At 35.9% G+C, this 13,294-nt stretch overlaps 1 protein-coding gene across 3 annotated transcripts; it reads left to right on the forward strand.

Moving 5' to 3' along the window:
* Window positions 1-1,076: 1,076 nt before the first annotated feature.
* XRN4 (exoribonuclease 4) lies at window positions 1,077-13,199 on the forward strand. Of its 3 annotated transcripts, none has more exons than XM_087128165.1 (22): window positions 1,077-1,397; window positions 2,015-2,117; window positions 2,197-2,273; window positions 2,360-2,551; window positions 2,731-2,850; window positions 2,964-3,026; window positions 3,126-3,269; window positions 3,360-3,524; window positions 3,689-3,766; window positions 4,477-4,563; window positions 6,392-6,475; window positions 8,156-8,248; window positions 8,927-8,997; window positions 9,259-9,387; window positions 9,795-9,871; window positions 9,955-9,995; window positions 10,149-10,223; window positions 10,886-11,037; window positions 11,129-11,233; window positions 11,314-11,389; window positions 11,620-11,702; window positions 11,928-13,199. In XM_087128165.1, the coding sequence occupies exons 1-22, from the start codon at window positions 1,191-1,193 to the stop codon at window positions 12,613-12,615; spliced, it is 2,910 nt and encodes a 969-aa protein (XP_086984291.1). In that variant the 5' UTR covers window positions 1,077-1,190; the 3' UTR covers window positions 12,616-13,199. The 3 variants fall into 3 exon arrangements, with proteins under 3 accessions (XP_086984291.1, XP_086984292.1, XP_086984293.1); XM_087128166.1 differs by having other exon boundaries at window positions 1,078-1,397; window positions 6,395-6,475; XM_087128167.1 differs by lacking the exons at window positions 1,077-1,397; window positions 2,015-2,117; window positions 2,197-2,273 and having other exon boundaries at window positions 2,411-2,551; window positions 2,676-2,850.
* Window positions 13,200-13,294: the final 95 nt, after the last annotated feature.

Consider the following 13,294-nt stretch of genomic DNA (forward strand, 5'->3'; position numbering starts at 1 on the left):
CTGATGCTTCTTGCACCGTCATGCACTTTTGTCGTTCGATAATTGCCATCGTCTGTCATACGCTATCTCCCGCTTATAACACGTATATATTTGGGAAGTTCTTAGATACGAAACTAAAACTCACTTTTTTCAACAACTACGAGCTGAAGCTTTGCTCCCCTTTATCTGGGACACCTGCATCCACTCGAGGCATGAAATCGAAACTCATCTATGCCTCAACATACTAAGAAGATGATGAAATTGTATTGATTAAATTATATAAAAAAAAATTTCCGAACTTTCAAAAATTTCATTAATAGTTTTTTTTGCGTATTTTTTTTACGATAAATCTTTATTTGGTCCGTGACAATTGAAAAAAAAGTTAAAAGACGAAAACAAAAATTTACCATAACGACAAAATTAAACGTTTAGCTTCCATTGAACAAATTTTTTAAATATTTAGTTAAAGGGGTGGCTTCAAACCTTTGACCTAACTACGAAATTGTTGAATTATAGTGTGAGACCTCACATCGGTTGAAGAGGGGAATGAAACATTCTTATAAGAGTGTGAAATCATTATCCCATTAGACACGTTTTAGAACTGTTAGACTAATGACGAAATGTAACGAGCCAAAGCGAACAATATCTGCTAGCGTTAGGCTTGTACGGTTATAAATGATATCAGAGCCAGACACTGAGCGGTGTGTCAGCGAGGACACTCGACTTCCAAGGGGGTGGATTGTGAGATCCGAAACATTCCTTATAAGGGTGTAGAAACTTCTTCCTATTAGACACGTTTTAAAATTGTGATGCTGACGAGGATAACGAGCAAAAACAGACAATATCTGCTAGATTATTTTTTTAGAAGATCTAATTAAGAATTTAATACGTTGCAAATATATTAATTTTTACGATAAACTCTAAATTTATTGTAATTTTTTTTATTTCATATTCACTAAAAGTAAAATAAAATAATCTTAAAATCATTTGGTAAAAAGGTTAGGTAAAAATTGCAAACAAATGAAAAATGGTGAAAGGAAATAGTTATCAACGATAAGGACACACAATCTTCGTTTCCAAACACGTTCCAATTTCCCCATCGTCTCTTTGTTTGCGGAAGCATCCGTACCTTAACTTGTCTGCAATAGAAGCTTTTTACAGATCTTGAAATTCCCTCTTCTCTGAACTGACTCGCCGGAGCTCCAGCGGCCATGGGTGTCCCTGCCTTCTACCGGTGGCTTGCCGACCGGTACCCCCGGTCGATCGCCGATGTGGTCGAGGAAGAGCCAGTTGATGGCCCCAACGGGGTCGTCTTGCCGATCGACGTCTCCAAGCCTAACCCTAATGGAATGGAGTTTGACAACTTGTATTTGGATATGAATGGCATAATTCATCCGTGCTTTCATCCTGAAGGCAAGGTATTCAGTTCTTGACCTCCTTTACATTGGCTTCAGTTTTGAGATTGTAATGGGATTGGTTTGCGAGGGGAAATGAGCCTTATGGTTGCATTATGTGGCCAAGCTTGAGTTTCTTTGATGTATATGTGTTTGGATGTCTCGTAGAGTAGCGCAGTGTTGGCAGAATATCAGAGTGTTTGGAGGGTTTTGCGAAATTTAGATGTTGAAATGGATAATTCTCTGTCTTAAATTCTAGCTTGTGGTCTCTGGCGTGGGAATTTGTCTAATGCGGAGTCTGGATATCAGATATCGTCGTTTTTTTTTCCCACAAAGCGAAGTAAATTTGATTTAGAAATGAAAAGTTACCAGTGTCGATCAAAATGCTGCTTAAACTATACTCTGATGGTTTTTGAGGCATGAGAACAACGCATGGTTTTTTTTTTTTCTCGAAATGAAAATTTACTTTCCGAATTAAAAAATTGTAAGGCATAAAGAATTGTGAATAGACGTGGTTTTGATTTGGACTATTAGGAATGCTGACGAGTGACGCTACTGAATCGGCCTCCATCTTAGATTTATTTTCTGTAAGAATTGTTGAAATTTGTTGCTGATGATTTGTGTTTGATTTACATGTTCAGCCTCCACCAGCTACATACGACGATGTATTTAAATCCATTTTCGATTACATTGACCATCTCTTCTCATTGGTTCGGCCAAGAAAGGTTCTTTACATGGCAATTGGTATGAAATATTTTAGGTTCTTGTAGCATTTCTGTTCTCTATATGCAAGGTCTATTTTAATAATCTTAGAATTTGGCAGATGGTGTTGCACCTAGAGCTAAAATGAATCAGCAACGTTCTCGGCGTTTCAGAGCTGCAAAAGATGCTGCCGAGGCCGTGAGACTGCTTATATGCCATCTATCATCATGTATGTTTATGATCACTGAAGGAATCTTAATTACTTTTTGCTCTGCACGTGTTAGGAAGCTGAAGAAGAAAGATTAAGAAAAGCGTTTGAAGCTGATGGGCAAAGCTTATTACCTAAGGAGAAGCCCGAAACATGTGACTCTAATGTCATCACTCCCGGAACTCAATTTATGGCAGTGCTCTCCGTAGCACTTCAGTATTATGCGCATTCAAGATTAAATAACAACCCAGGGTGGAGGTTTACGAAGGTATGATTGGAACATTTTTGTTCTTCTCATTCTTTCATCTTCAATTGGCTTAAAGATTGGATAATTCCTTATTGGTGGAGTAATCCTTTCTGTATCTTCCACCTTTTATACCTCTGGCTTTCAGGATACTTTCTCTCTCTATGTTTATTTATGGGGATGCATTCGATGATTATTTGAAGGTTATTCTATCTGATTCAAATGTTCCTGGCGAGGGAGAGCACAAAATTATGTCATACATTCGGCTACAACGCAATTTGCCTGGTTTTGATCCAAACACTCGACATTGTCTGTACGGTCTGGTGAGTGACTTCTATCTTAGGTTTTCATATTTTCCTTTTCTTTAATGCTTCTTGGCTGTGTGCGCAGAAAGAGTTATTACATTATAATTCCTGTTTTTGTGTATTAATTTCAGGATGCAGATCTGATTATGCTTAGTCTAGCAACACACGAGATTCACTTTTCAATTTTAAGAGAGGTCAGTTGACTGTCTTATGAGTGGTTATGTGTTTCTAACTTCTAGCTGATCTCCTGCTTCAAATTGATCGATTACTGAATACACACATTAGTCGTGCAGGTAATAATGCTACCAGGGCAACAGGAAAAATGTTTCAATTGTGGCAAAGTTGGTCATTTTGCAGCTGAGTGTCGTGGAAAGTCTGATGGTCCAGAAGATTGGAATGCAGCCGATGAAACTCCAATTCATAAAAAGAAATATCAGGTTGGAGAATATGTTATCTTGATTTCAAAGGTTCAATGTATCTTATTTAGTATGTCTTGCTGTATCTGACATGATGTACTCCCTGTGCAGTTTCTCAACATTTGGGTTTTACGAGAATACTTGCAGTATGAATTGGACATTCCCAATCCACCTTTTGAGGTTGATTTCGAGCGAATAGTGGATGATTTTGTGTTTTTGTGTTTCTTTGTTGGCAACGATTTTCTTCCACATATGCCAACCTTGGAGATAAGAGAGGTAAGGGGATCTAGCTGTTTACAAGGAGCATACTGTTATTTCTTTGTTTCCTAAATGGCTAAATACCCAAGTTCAGTGCTTTGAGGGCTGTAAAGTCATATACTGCCTCTTTTCCATAATTTTTATCTTTAACAATCGTATCATGACTTAATTTTCTGGTTCAGGGTGCTATTAATTTGCTGATGCACATATATAGAAAGGAGTTTCCTGCTATGGGTGGTTATCTTACTGACGCGGGTGAGGTAATGGTCTATTCTTATTTCTTGCAAACTTGATCACCGTTGCTGACATATTTTTCCTTTGGAAGTAGGATTTCATCTGAACTTATTGCTCGTTTCTAACGTATGTCTACCATTTTTTCTACTTCTTAATAACCTTTTCTCTTGCTTTAATGTGTCAACCTTGTGTATTTTCAGAGCTAAAGTTCAAATCTTATATGCTGCTCATTGGAATTGAAAAGTAGCTATTTTTTTCTTTCTCAATTAGATAATTCTGTAAAGTGCCATTGTGCTGGGTTGAAATAATCTACCATCTCCTCATCATATTGTTTATATAATGATCAATAAGAGTGTTGTTTTATAACACTCCATTTTTTTACATGTATAGAGTCCCCTTTTTGAGGCTTCGGGATTTGATTCCTATTTCCTTGTCAAATCTGTGTATTCCTCCTTTTTTTGGATTTATGGTATGCTATATATCTATTGTTAAAAAGAAAATAATCTTAGGTATGGGAGAATTTCATTTTGCTTGCTCTTTATTCTTTGAAGTGGGGCAGCTAGGATATTCCACGCATCATGGAGTTCTTTCAATTGATTGTTAAGGGTTATGCATCGTGGAACTCTTTCCTGTTACTTTCTCACTTTTCTTCTCTCTTGTGAAATATTTTGTGTGTGCGTGTGTATAATAATCAAGCTCTATTCTGAACATCTTTTTTTTCCTGTGAACTTATTAGGTTATGTTAGATAAAGTGGAGCATTTTATCCAAGCTGTATCTGCACACGAAGAACAAATCTTTCAAAAAAGAGCCCGAATTCAGCAGGTCTTGTGCTATCTCTTGTTCTGCCTGTTATCGTTCAGAGCATTTTGAATCTTATCTACTATTTGTTTTGCTTAGTTTAGTTAGTGCTCAGTTCCGACACATCCTCGACCTATCCCGATGAAGACTGAAACCTATAAAATATGTAGTAAACAATAAGTTTGTTTCCTTTAAATTTGTTGTTCATTAATATGAAAACTAAAAAATGTGACACTCGAGTAAAGGAGGGGTACATGAATGAACGGAGGCTACATCAGAATGAGAGGTATCATGAGGGTAGGATAACTTAGCTAAGAAAGGCTTAAAATAATTGCAAACCACTACCTATTACCAACAAGGTGTACTTTTCTTTTCGATGGCTCAATCATAAGAACTCCATGGTTAAACATGTTTTACTTGGAGCAATTCTATGTTGGGTGACCTTCTAGAAATATTTTTGGGATGCATGTGAGTGATGACAAAGCATGCTGGAAGGACTCGTATTGGTTTGTGAGGAGAGTCTTCATTCTTAAGAAGCGAGGAGTAGGTAATGTGGCCATGTCGTAGGGTTGCAAAGGAATGCCGGGGCCATTAGGTGCCAAAATCCGGATTCAGAATCCCGGGTATGGGTCGCTACAGAAAATCCAGTAAACATTAAGTTTGTTTCCTTTAAACTTGTGGCGCAATAATTTGCATGATGCTTGCTTATATTTATAGTTATAATGTCTTCTCAAGTTTTCCATCAAACATTGAGCACTTCTGGATCGAGTGGTCTGGAGGTAGAGATCTGTTGGAGTTTGGAAGGAGGGCAGTAGAAATTTTAAACGGAAACATGACAATAATAGAGTCTACCTTATGGAATACGTATGGAACAAAATTTCATTTGGTCATTGAAAATTTGAGAGGAAGATACAAAAAGGATGGAGATAAGAAACATATATATTAGCCTAACGTGACTTACAAAGTCACCCCTTGGTTTACTAACTGCACAGCCATCTGTTGTATGATGCATTTGTTTTGATGCTAATATCTTGTACTTGGATGACCTTTTTGATTACCTCACACTTGATTCTTTGAAGTTAGAGTATCGTTTGAATTCAATAGATTGTCCTCCTAGGTTCTTTCAAAGATTCTCATATCCCTCAGAAGGCATACTTTAAGGACATGAACATGTTTTGCTAGATTCTAGTAGCTTTAAAGAAAACCTATACTATTTCTCGAGGTTTTACAAGATTTCTTATGCCTAAATAATTTTATTTTCTTGAAGTATAAAGATTATAATTAATTTATTTATTTGTGATTAGTAAAAAAAACTTGAATAGCCAATAATGCTTTTGAATTTGTTGCTAATAGCAGAGACTCATTTGAATCTTGTTACACTTTCGGTTGAATGTATTTGGATACTTCTCTTTGGGCTTTCAAAAGTAAAGAATTTTGTTCTTATCAAAAAAAAAAAAAAAAAAAAAAAAAAAAGTAAAGAATTTTGTTGCTACCTTTTCTTCTTCTTCATCACCGTCATTTATTTTTTCTACTTGAAGAACACTTTTGTAATCAACCGGACCAGCATCCTTATGTTTATTAAACTTGCCCGCCAATGGAAATACAGATGAGATCTTAGGTGTGCATTTCATTAGCTTCACATAAAAAAGATTATTGTTTTTGAAAAATCTTACATTGCATCTTTTGTATCCTTTTGAAGATTTGTATCTTAAGGTATTAATGTCACGTCTTTATCTACCACATGTGTATATCTTTCCATACTCTAATCTTTAGTATCTAGCTATTTATATCTTTCACAATCAATATATTGGTATCCATGGATGAAAAGTATCTGATACAATATGCTGATCAGCAGGCACAAGAGAATAATGAAGAAATGAGAGGTAGAGCTAGAAGAGAGAATGGTCCTGCGCCCCCAGTTCCAACAATTGACAAGGTCTTAGTTAGCACGTTTATTTCTTAATGGTTTTGTATGTATTCATATACTTATTCATTTTTTAATGGTTTAATGGTTATATGATTATTACTAGCCTGTTAGTCTTGATTGAAGTGCTTGAGTTTACAATTATTTGATGCAAGATATCTGGCCAATATATGTCCTTATTCCTCTCTGGATATTACTTCTTGCCTCATGTTCACACTTGAAATAAGATTTTGCCTATAATTTGTGCATGTGTTTTTATTAAGAGGTGGCGGGCAGGAAAGGGGTTGTTCTTTTGGTCTGAATGTTATTTGTATTGTGTATGCCTATTGTCTATATAATTTTTCTTTTCAAAATTTTGAATGTATTTTGCATTGGCAGCAAATTAGAGTTAATCCCAGTGATAGAATTAATTAAAAAAAGTTTTGGTAGAACACCAAGAAGGCGCATGAACTTTGATCATCTCAAAGCTTTCGTCCCAAGGAGCACATAGTTGTCAAAGATCCTTTTATTTTTTCAACCCAAATTCCAGAGATGGAATTTTTACAAAGGTTGACCGGAATGAATTTTGATTTCCTTCTGAAACCATACCTGCAAAGAAGACAAATATGCTGTCCTTAGCCTTCAGATTATTAATCCACGAGCAACCTAAGATTACAACAATTCCTCCAAGTGTGCTCTCTGTATGAACAATGGGACAAAAAAAAAAAAAAAAAAAAAAAAAAAAAACATGATGAAGCATTTAGACATAAACCCAATTTGTGGTATTAAAACTTCTTAATTGTCCTTGGACCCTCAATTGTAAAACTTGAAGATTCTTTTTAATTGATGAGAAATAATGTTTTACCCTCTAAACTGAAACTAATTTAAGTCTTACCATTTTTTTTAATGAGAAAAAGAGCCCTGAAGTCTTTTGCCTTCACATTAGTAATTGAAGTCTTACCATTAGCTATTATACAATGAGCTCTGGAGTCTTTTGTCTTAACAATTAGGCTGGCCCCTTATGGGGTGCAAGTGCAACTGCCTCACTTCTTCCTTCTTGGCTCCACCCATACTCTTATGCATATTAGTTTTTCATTCCCACCGTGATTTTATTGAAGACTTGGTTTAAGAATCTTTCATAGATGGATGGACATGAGTAGGATTGACTGGTAGGAAAGTTCACTGGGATAAAAGGGACCAGGGATCTATTTGGTCCCACTTATGCATTATGTCTATGTTATCGTAAAAGAACTAATGTGTAAATTGTTTATAAGATGTAAGCTATGTTTTTTACTGGAGTATTTTGAGAAATTTTATTTTTACAAGCCAAGTGATAGATAAGTTTTTCTTATCATTAAATCCAGAAAGAAGTTGGTGCAGAATTTGGATGAAGCTAGCATAGGCTTCATCAGTTTAGAACAAGCAGAGCACCGTAAAATGTAGGAAGAGAATGCTTTGCTTCTTCTTAATTATTGGTTTTAGTTGCCTAGTTGTATAAAATATTACAGAGCAGTCATATCAATTGGATAGGAATTCTGTGCGTGTGTGTGTGTATGCGTGAGGCATTTTTATGGTCCCATGAATTGAAAGGATCAACAAATTCCTCCTTTTTAGATTTTTTTGAATTGGAAGGCTTAGGGTGTTTGAAATGCATATGTTTTGATAGACGTCTAAATATGGGTCTTGTGTTCTTTTCCATTTCCCTTTTTCCAGATCAAGTTAGGGGAGCCTGGATACAAGGAGAGGTATTATGCTGAGAAGTTCAATGCTAACTCAGAAAACATTGCTGAAATAAAACAAGATGTGGTAAGTCCATTCCTTGTGCTTGCGTCATTAATATAATAATAGTAATAATAATAGTAATAATAATAATAATAATAATTATTATTATTATTATTATTTGTCTATTTACTGGAGGATGTAATTCTTAGTGGGTCTCGTCCTCTCCAAAATTTATACTCCAAACATCTTTGAATTCTTGCTATTCCCCTACCTATTTAGGGCAGGGAAAGAATATTATTGAGTAGTCTCCAACCATACATCCTCCCAGAATCGTAAGGTTAAACCATGGTTTACCTACCACTAAACCTGAAGACTCCTGAATAATGTTTAATATGTAGATAATATTAATTTAGCGCTAGCCTTTGATTTGTTTTTCCAGCACTGTACCGTCGATAAGTTTATCCCAAGTGTTGTACATTAGTGGTGAAAGCTTTTAGATTCAACCAAGGTCCTAAAGGTGATGGGCTTGAACCTTTTTGGATTCCTTACGTGGAATATTTTAGATATTTCTAATTTTGGTAGCTTAATAGATTGAGAGCTAGCATTGCTTTTAATCCATCAACAATAGGCAAATATTATTTAAATTGGATGCAGATTTTTTTTTTTAAATATTATCAAATAGCACTAATAATTACTTGAAATAATTACCCCTTGAGTAGTTTTGATGAACAGAAGTAGTTGATGTGCTCATATTTTGTGCAGGTCTTGAAGTATGTGGAGGGTTTATGTTGGGTCTGTCGATATTACTATTCAGGGGTTTGCTCTTGGCAATGGTAAAATTCATTTCCTTATTGTGACAAATGTGTGTATTCTTCGGAGTACCATATTTTCTTTGGTTTTCAAATTTTCCATTAATTTTCCGAGGTGCATGCAATGTCTTGGCTACGGATTTGTTTTTGAGTTTTGATTGAAAACCACCATTGAATTAAGAACGAGGGCATATTAGTTGTTTGGTATTCGTGTATTTTGTTGTATGGCAAGGGGTAGTACTCACGTTGTCAATGTTTCTATTGAAACTTGCTTTTTTGGTTCAGGTATTATCCTTACCATTATTCACCTTTTGCCTCTGACCTTGAAAACTTGGCTGATTTGGAGATAACCTTTTTCCTCGGAGAGCCATTTAAACCTTTTGATCAACTGATGGGAACGCTACCAGCTGCAAGGTTTTTTCCTTTTAATTATTTGTATTTTATCCTGCTAGTCTTTTTGAAGTTATATATTGCTTAACAAAGATTAAATTATATCTGAATTTTGCTTACAAGAAGTGAAAATCACTTTCCATTGAAACCATAAAAAGTTTAAAGGCTAAACCAGCAAAAGAATGACGTTGGAATCTTTTTTTTTTCCTGTTGGCGCTAATCAAGAAATGAGTCAGCAGAATACTTTCCTCATTTGAGTAGACCTATTTATTGGAAGCCAAAAACCAAGCTTAAAGGCAGACTGATCCTTATATGATTTTGTCTCAAAAGATTCTCTATTTTCTTTTCAGTATATCCTCTTATATTGTCTTGTTTAGCTTATCAACCGTCTTCATTTTTATGCATCTTGCCTAATGCTTATATGCATACAGTTCAACCGCTCTTCCTGAGAAATACAGAAACTTGATGACAGATCATTCATCGCCAATCCTTGAATTTTATCCTTCAGGTAATCAATTAATCACTATTTGTTTTGATTTTTTTTTGTAATTTTTCCTCTTTCCTCAAATGATGTTTGTTTTTTGTGAATAGATTTTGAGATTGACATGAATGGAAAGCGTTTCCAATGGCAGGTACTATAGTTTTTTTTTTTTTTTTTTCTAATGAGCAAGAAGCTTATTTATTTATTAATTAAAATATTGTGAAGTGATATTTGTTCAAGAATCTCTTTCGATATTTGTTCAACTGATGAAAGCCATTGGATCTTTTTCCCTTTTGAAATTCAGGGTGTTGCCAAATTGCCTTTCATTGACGAGAGAAAGTTGCTTGCTCAAACTAGGAGACTTGAGAGCTCTTTAACGGTATTAAAGAGCAATTTATATACTTTTAGTCTTCCGATTATTAAAACTAAATTTGGTTGATAGACCTTCAAAGATAATTGTTGCTTTTAGTACTGGACATTTGGTCACTTTTGCTATGGTGAAATTCTTATTGAGCTCCTTAGTGGAATTGTGGAATTAACCATTTTTACAGTGCTGAGCTATCATGCGACAGTTATATATTCTAAAGCCTTTTTATTTCCACCACCTTTGTGTATCCATCTAGGGAAAATTTTGATGGATAGAATTTTCCATTCGGATTGCTCAGTGGTGGGTTTATAATAGAGATGACAGACCTTTATGGAGGAGGTGCTTCTAAATCCTCTTTTTAGAAGTAGGGCAAAGTTTTGCAGTAAACTAGTTTCTTGGTTATTTTGTGGAACATTTGGATTGAGAGAAAAAATAGATTTTTTAGATGGATCGAGAGATTTGATGGGGATGTTTGAAAGGTGATTAAGATTAACACTTCCTTGTGGGTGTCGGTCACTATGCCTTGTATATTTTTCATTCCGAAAGCACAATTTAAAAAAAAAAAAAAAAGAAAAAAAAAAAAGAAAAAAGAAATTGCCACTCGTTTTCAATATATTTCTTCTGGTTTCTTTTTCAATGCCGAGATTAGTGATCTGCAAATTTGGTGCATACAGGATGAAGAGAAGAATCGGAATAGTGTGATGCTTGATTTGCTTTATACACATTGTGCCCATCCACTGTCTGCACAGGTTTTCTCTTATTACCAAGTTGCTAGTCAACTACCTCCACGTGAAAGAACTTGTTGGGTGATTGACACGAATGCCAGGTAGGTTTAGTTTCATCATATATTCAATAACTTACTGATAATTTGTCCCTGTATGTGCTGGTTTGATCCCTTCGTTGCGTACATTTTACAGTGGTGGGATGAATGGATACCTCTGGTTGTGTGAGAGAAATGTATTCCGTAATGTTTTTCCATCACCAATCAGTAGTTTGCCAGATATCCAGCATAATCAAGTCCTGTAAGTCTTTCTTTCATTGGTAATCTGAGACACAGATCTCTCTCACTCTCTCTTTCACTCATCATTTTATTTAACTGTAGGAATGTAACCTATCTTAATCCTCAGAAGCATGAACATGTCCCTAGACCTCCAAAGGGTGTAATCATTCCCAAAAAGGTGCGTCTGATATGAGTCCTAACGCCTCATTGAATTTCCTTTCAGTAATAACGTCTCTGAAATAAATGTGACAAATATAAAGTAAATCATGTATGCACTGTCATTGTGTGAGGAATTTTTTTATTAGCCTATTTCTAGTTTTAGGATGCCACGTTGTGATTCCCTTGCCACTATATTAGCTTAAGGTATTTAAAATTTGCCCATTGCTTGATGCTTTGTTGTATTTGCAGGTTCTAAGTTCCTTGGATATCAAACCTTTCCCTACCTTATGGCATGAAGACAATAATTCCCGGCGCTATCATGGCAGAGAACGGTTAGTGTACTTAAATTTGCCTCATCTTTACTGTATAAAGACAATCAAAATTTAAAGTTCTTAACAGACTTTGAAGAATCCACCTGGAATAGTTTTCAAGCTTGTTGTCACAATTATATGTAGTTTTAATTAGGATAGAATTTTGGCATGCTAGAGCCTTTTCTATGAACATCTCAACTTCTGGGAAGATTAGTTCTATCTTTTCATAATGCACCTGTTTTTCAGGCCCCAAGTACCTAGAGCTATTGCTGGCCCTCTTTTGGGAGAAGCAGCTCATCGTCTTGTGAAAAACACTCTTAATATCAAACCTAATGGTGGCTCATCGTCGGGATTATTTGATCAACCCTATTCTCGCAATTTCCCGGGACAGCCTATATTCTCTCGGCCGCGACAAGTTGGATCTTCAGGTTTTGAAACGGGGTATGGTGAAGATCCAAATTATTCCTACGGGCACTATAATAACTACCAGGGTGCATCAGGTAGGCCAAGATATCCCAACTCTTCAAATGGTATGCCAGGTGACAACAGGCAAATTTCCCGTGGAAATGATAGAGTACAGCATCAGGAGCGATACAACAATGTGAGGACTGGTATGTCTGCTTTGACAATTGAAGAGAGCATGAGGAATCGATCTCTCGACATGTTAATTCCTGGTCTTTCTCCCGTGATGATGCCAAAGATGCTGAACGTTGGAAACTCGGCAAACCAACAGAATTTTGCCCAGGCTACTGACGCTCTTCCTTCACCACCACACAAATGGATCAATAGAGCGCCAACGCCAACTGCAAATATAATGTATGCAAGACAACAAGAAAGTTTTACAGGAGGAGCCAACGAGAAGCAAGCGAAACAAATGTATCTAGCAAAGACTCCAGCATTCCAGAGTGGGTCAGGTTCTGGAAGCAGGCAGTAATCCTTGTTTGTTCGGTTCGTCTTGGCTGCTGTTTAAGTTGCCCCAAATACGAAAGACATTTGCAGTATTCCTCAACCTTTACCTAACATGGATTTGGGCGAGTCACACCCTAACAGATGCTTCGGGGCAAGTCATGCGAGCTGATCATTCATCTGGTGGAATCACTTCTTGCATTCTCATCGTGACGTTTATTTAGCGACTGGGGACGACATATAAAGATGGAACTATTTGCATGCAAGGACAGATTCAAATCAAACAAATCGGTAAGAGATCATTTAGTGAATTTTGTGCATATTGTACCAATGAATCATCATCCCATTACTGTTGTTGTGTATCTACAAGGTTTACCTCTAGAAATACCCCACCTTACTTTGGGGTTTTAAAGAGGAATTGTAGAGTAGACATGTTGATTATATAGGATATATATCAGAACACACAGGATATGAGTAGTTAATAGGTTATCTTTGTACCTTCTTTTTACTTTGTCCGAAGAAACAGAAACGAAAAACAATGCATGATCTAAGAGACAAGACCATCGGACAAATTTATATATTGGTCATATTTTGTTTTGGCGCTTCTCGAAATGGTTGGTTTCGTTCGATGCTCGTTTTATATATTGATCATATTTTATTTTGGTGCTTATCGAAGCAGTCGTATATATCGAGTTTATATATTGATC

This window comes from Cucurbita pepo, chromosome 11 (genome assembly GCF_057944985.1).
Source record: "Cucurbita pepo subsp. pepo isolate OVF chromosome 11, ASM5794498v1, whole genome shotgun sequence".
NCBI lineage: Eukaryota > Viridiplantae > Streptophyta > Magnoliopsida > Cucurbitales > Cucurbitaceae > Cucurbita > Cucurbita pepo.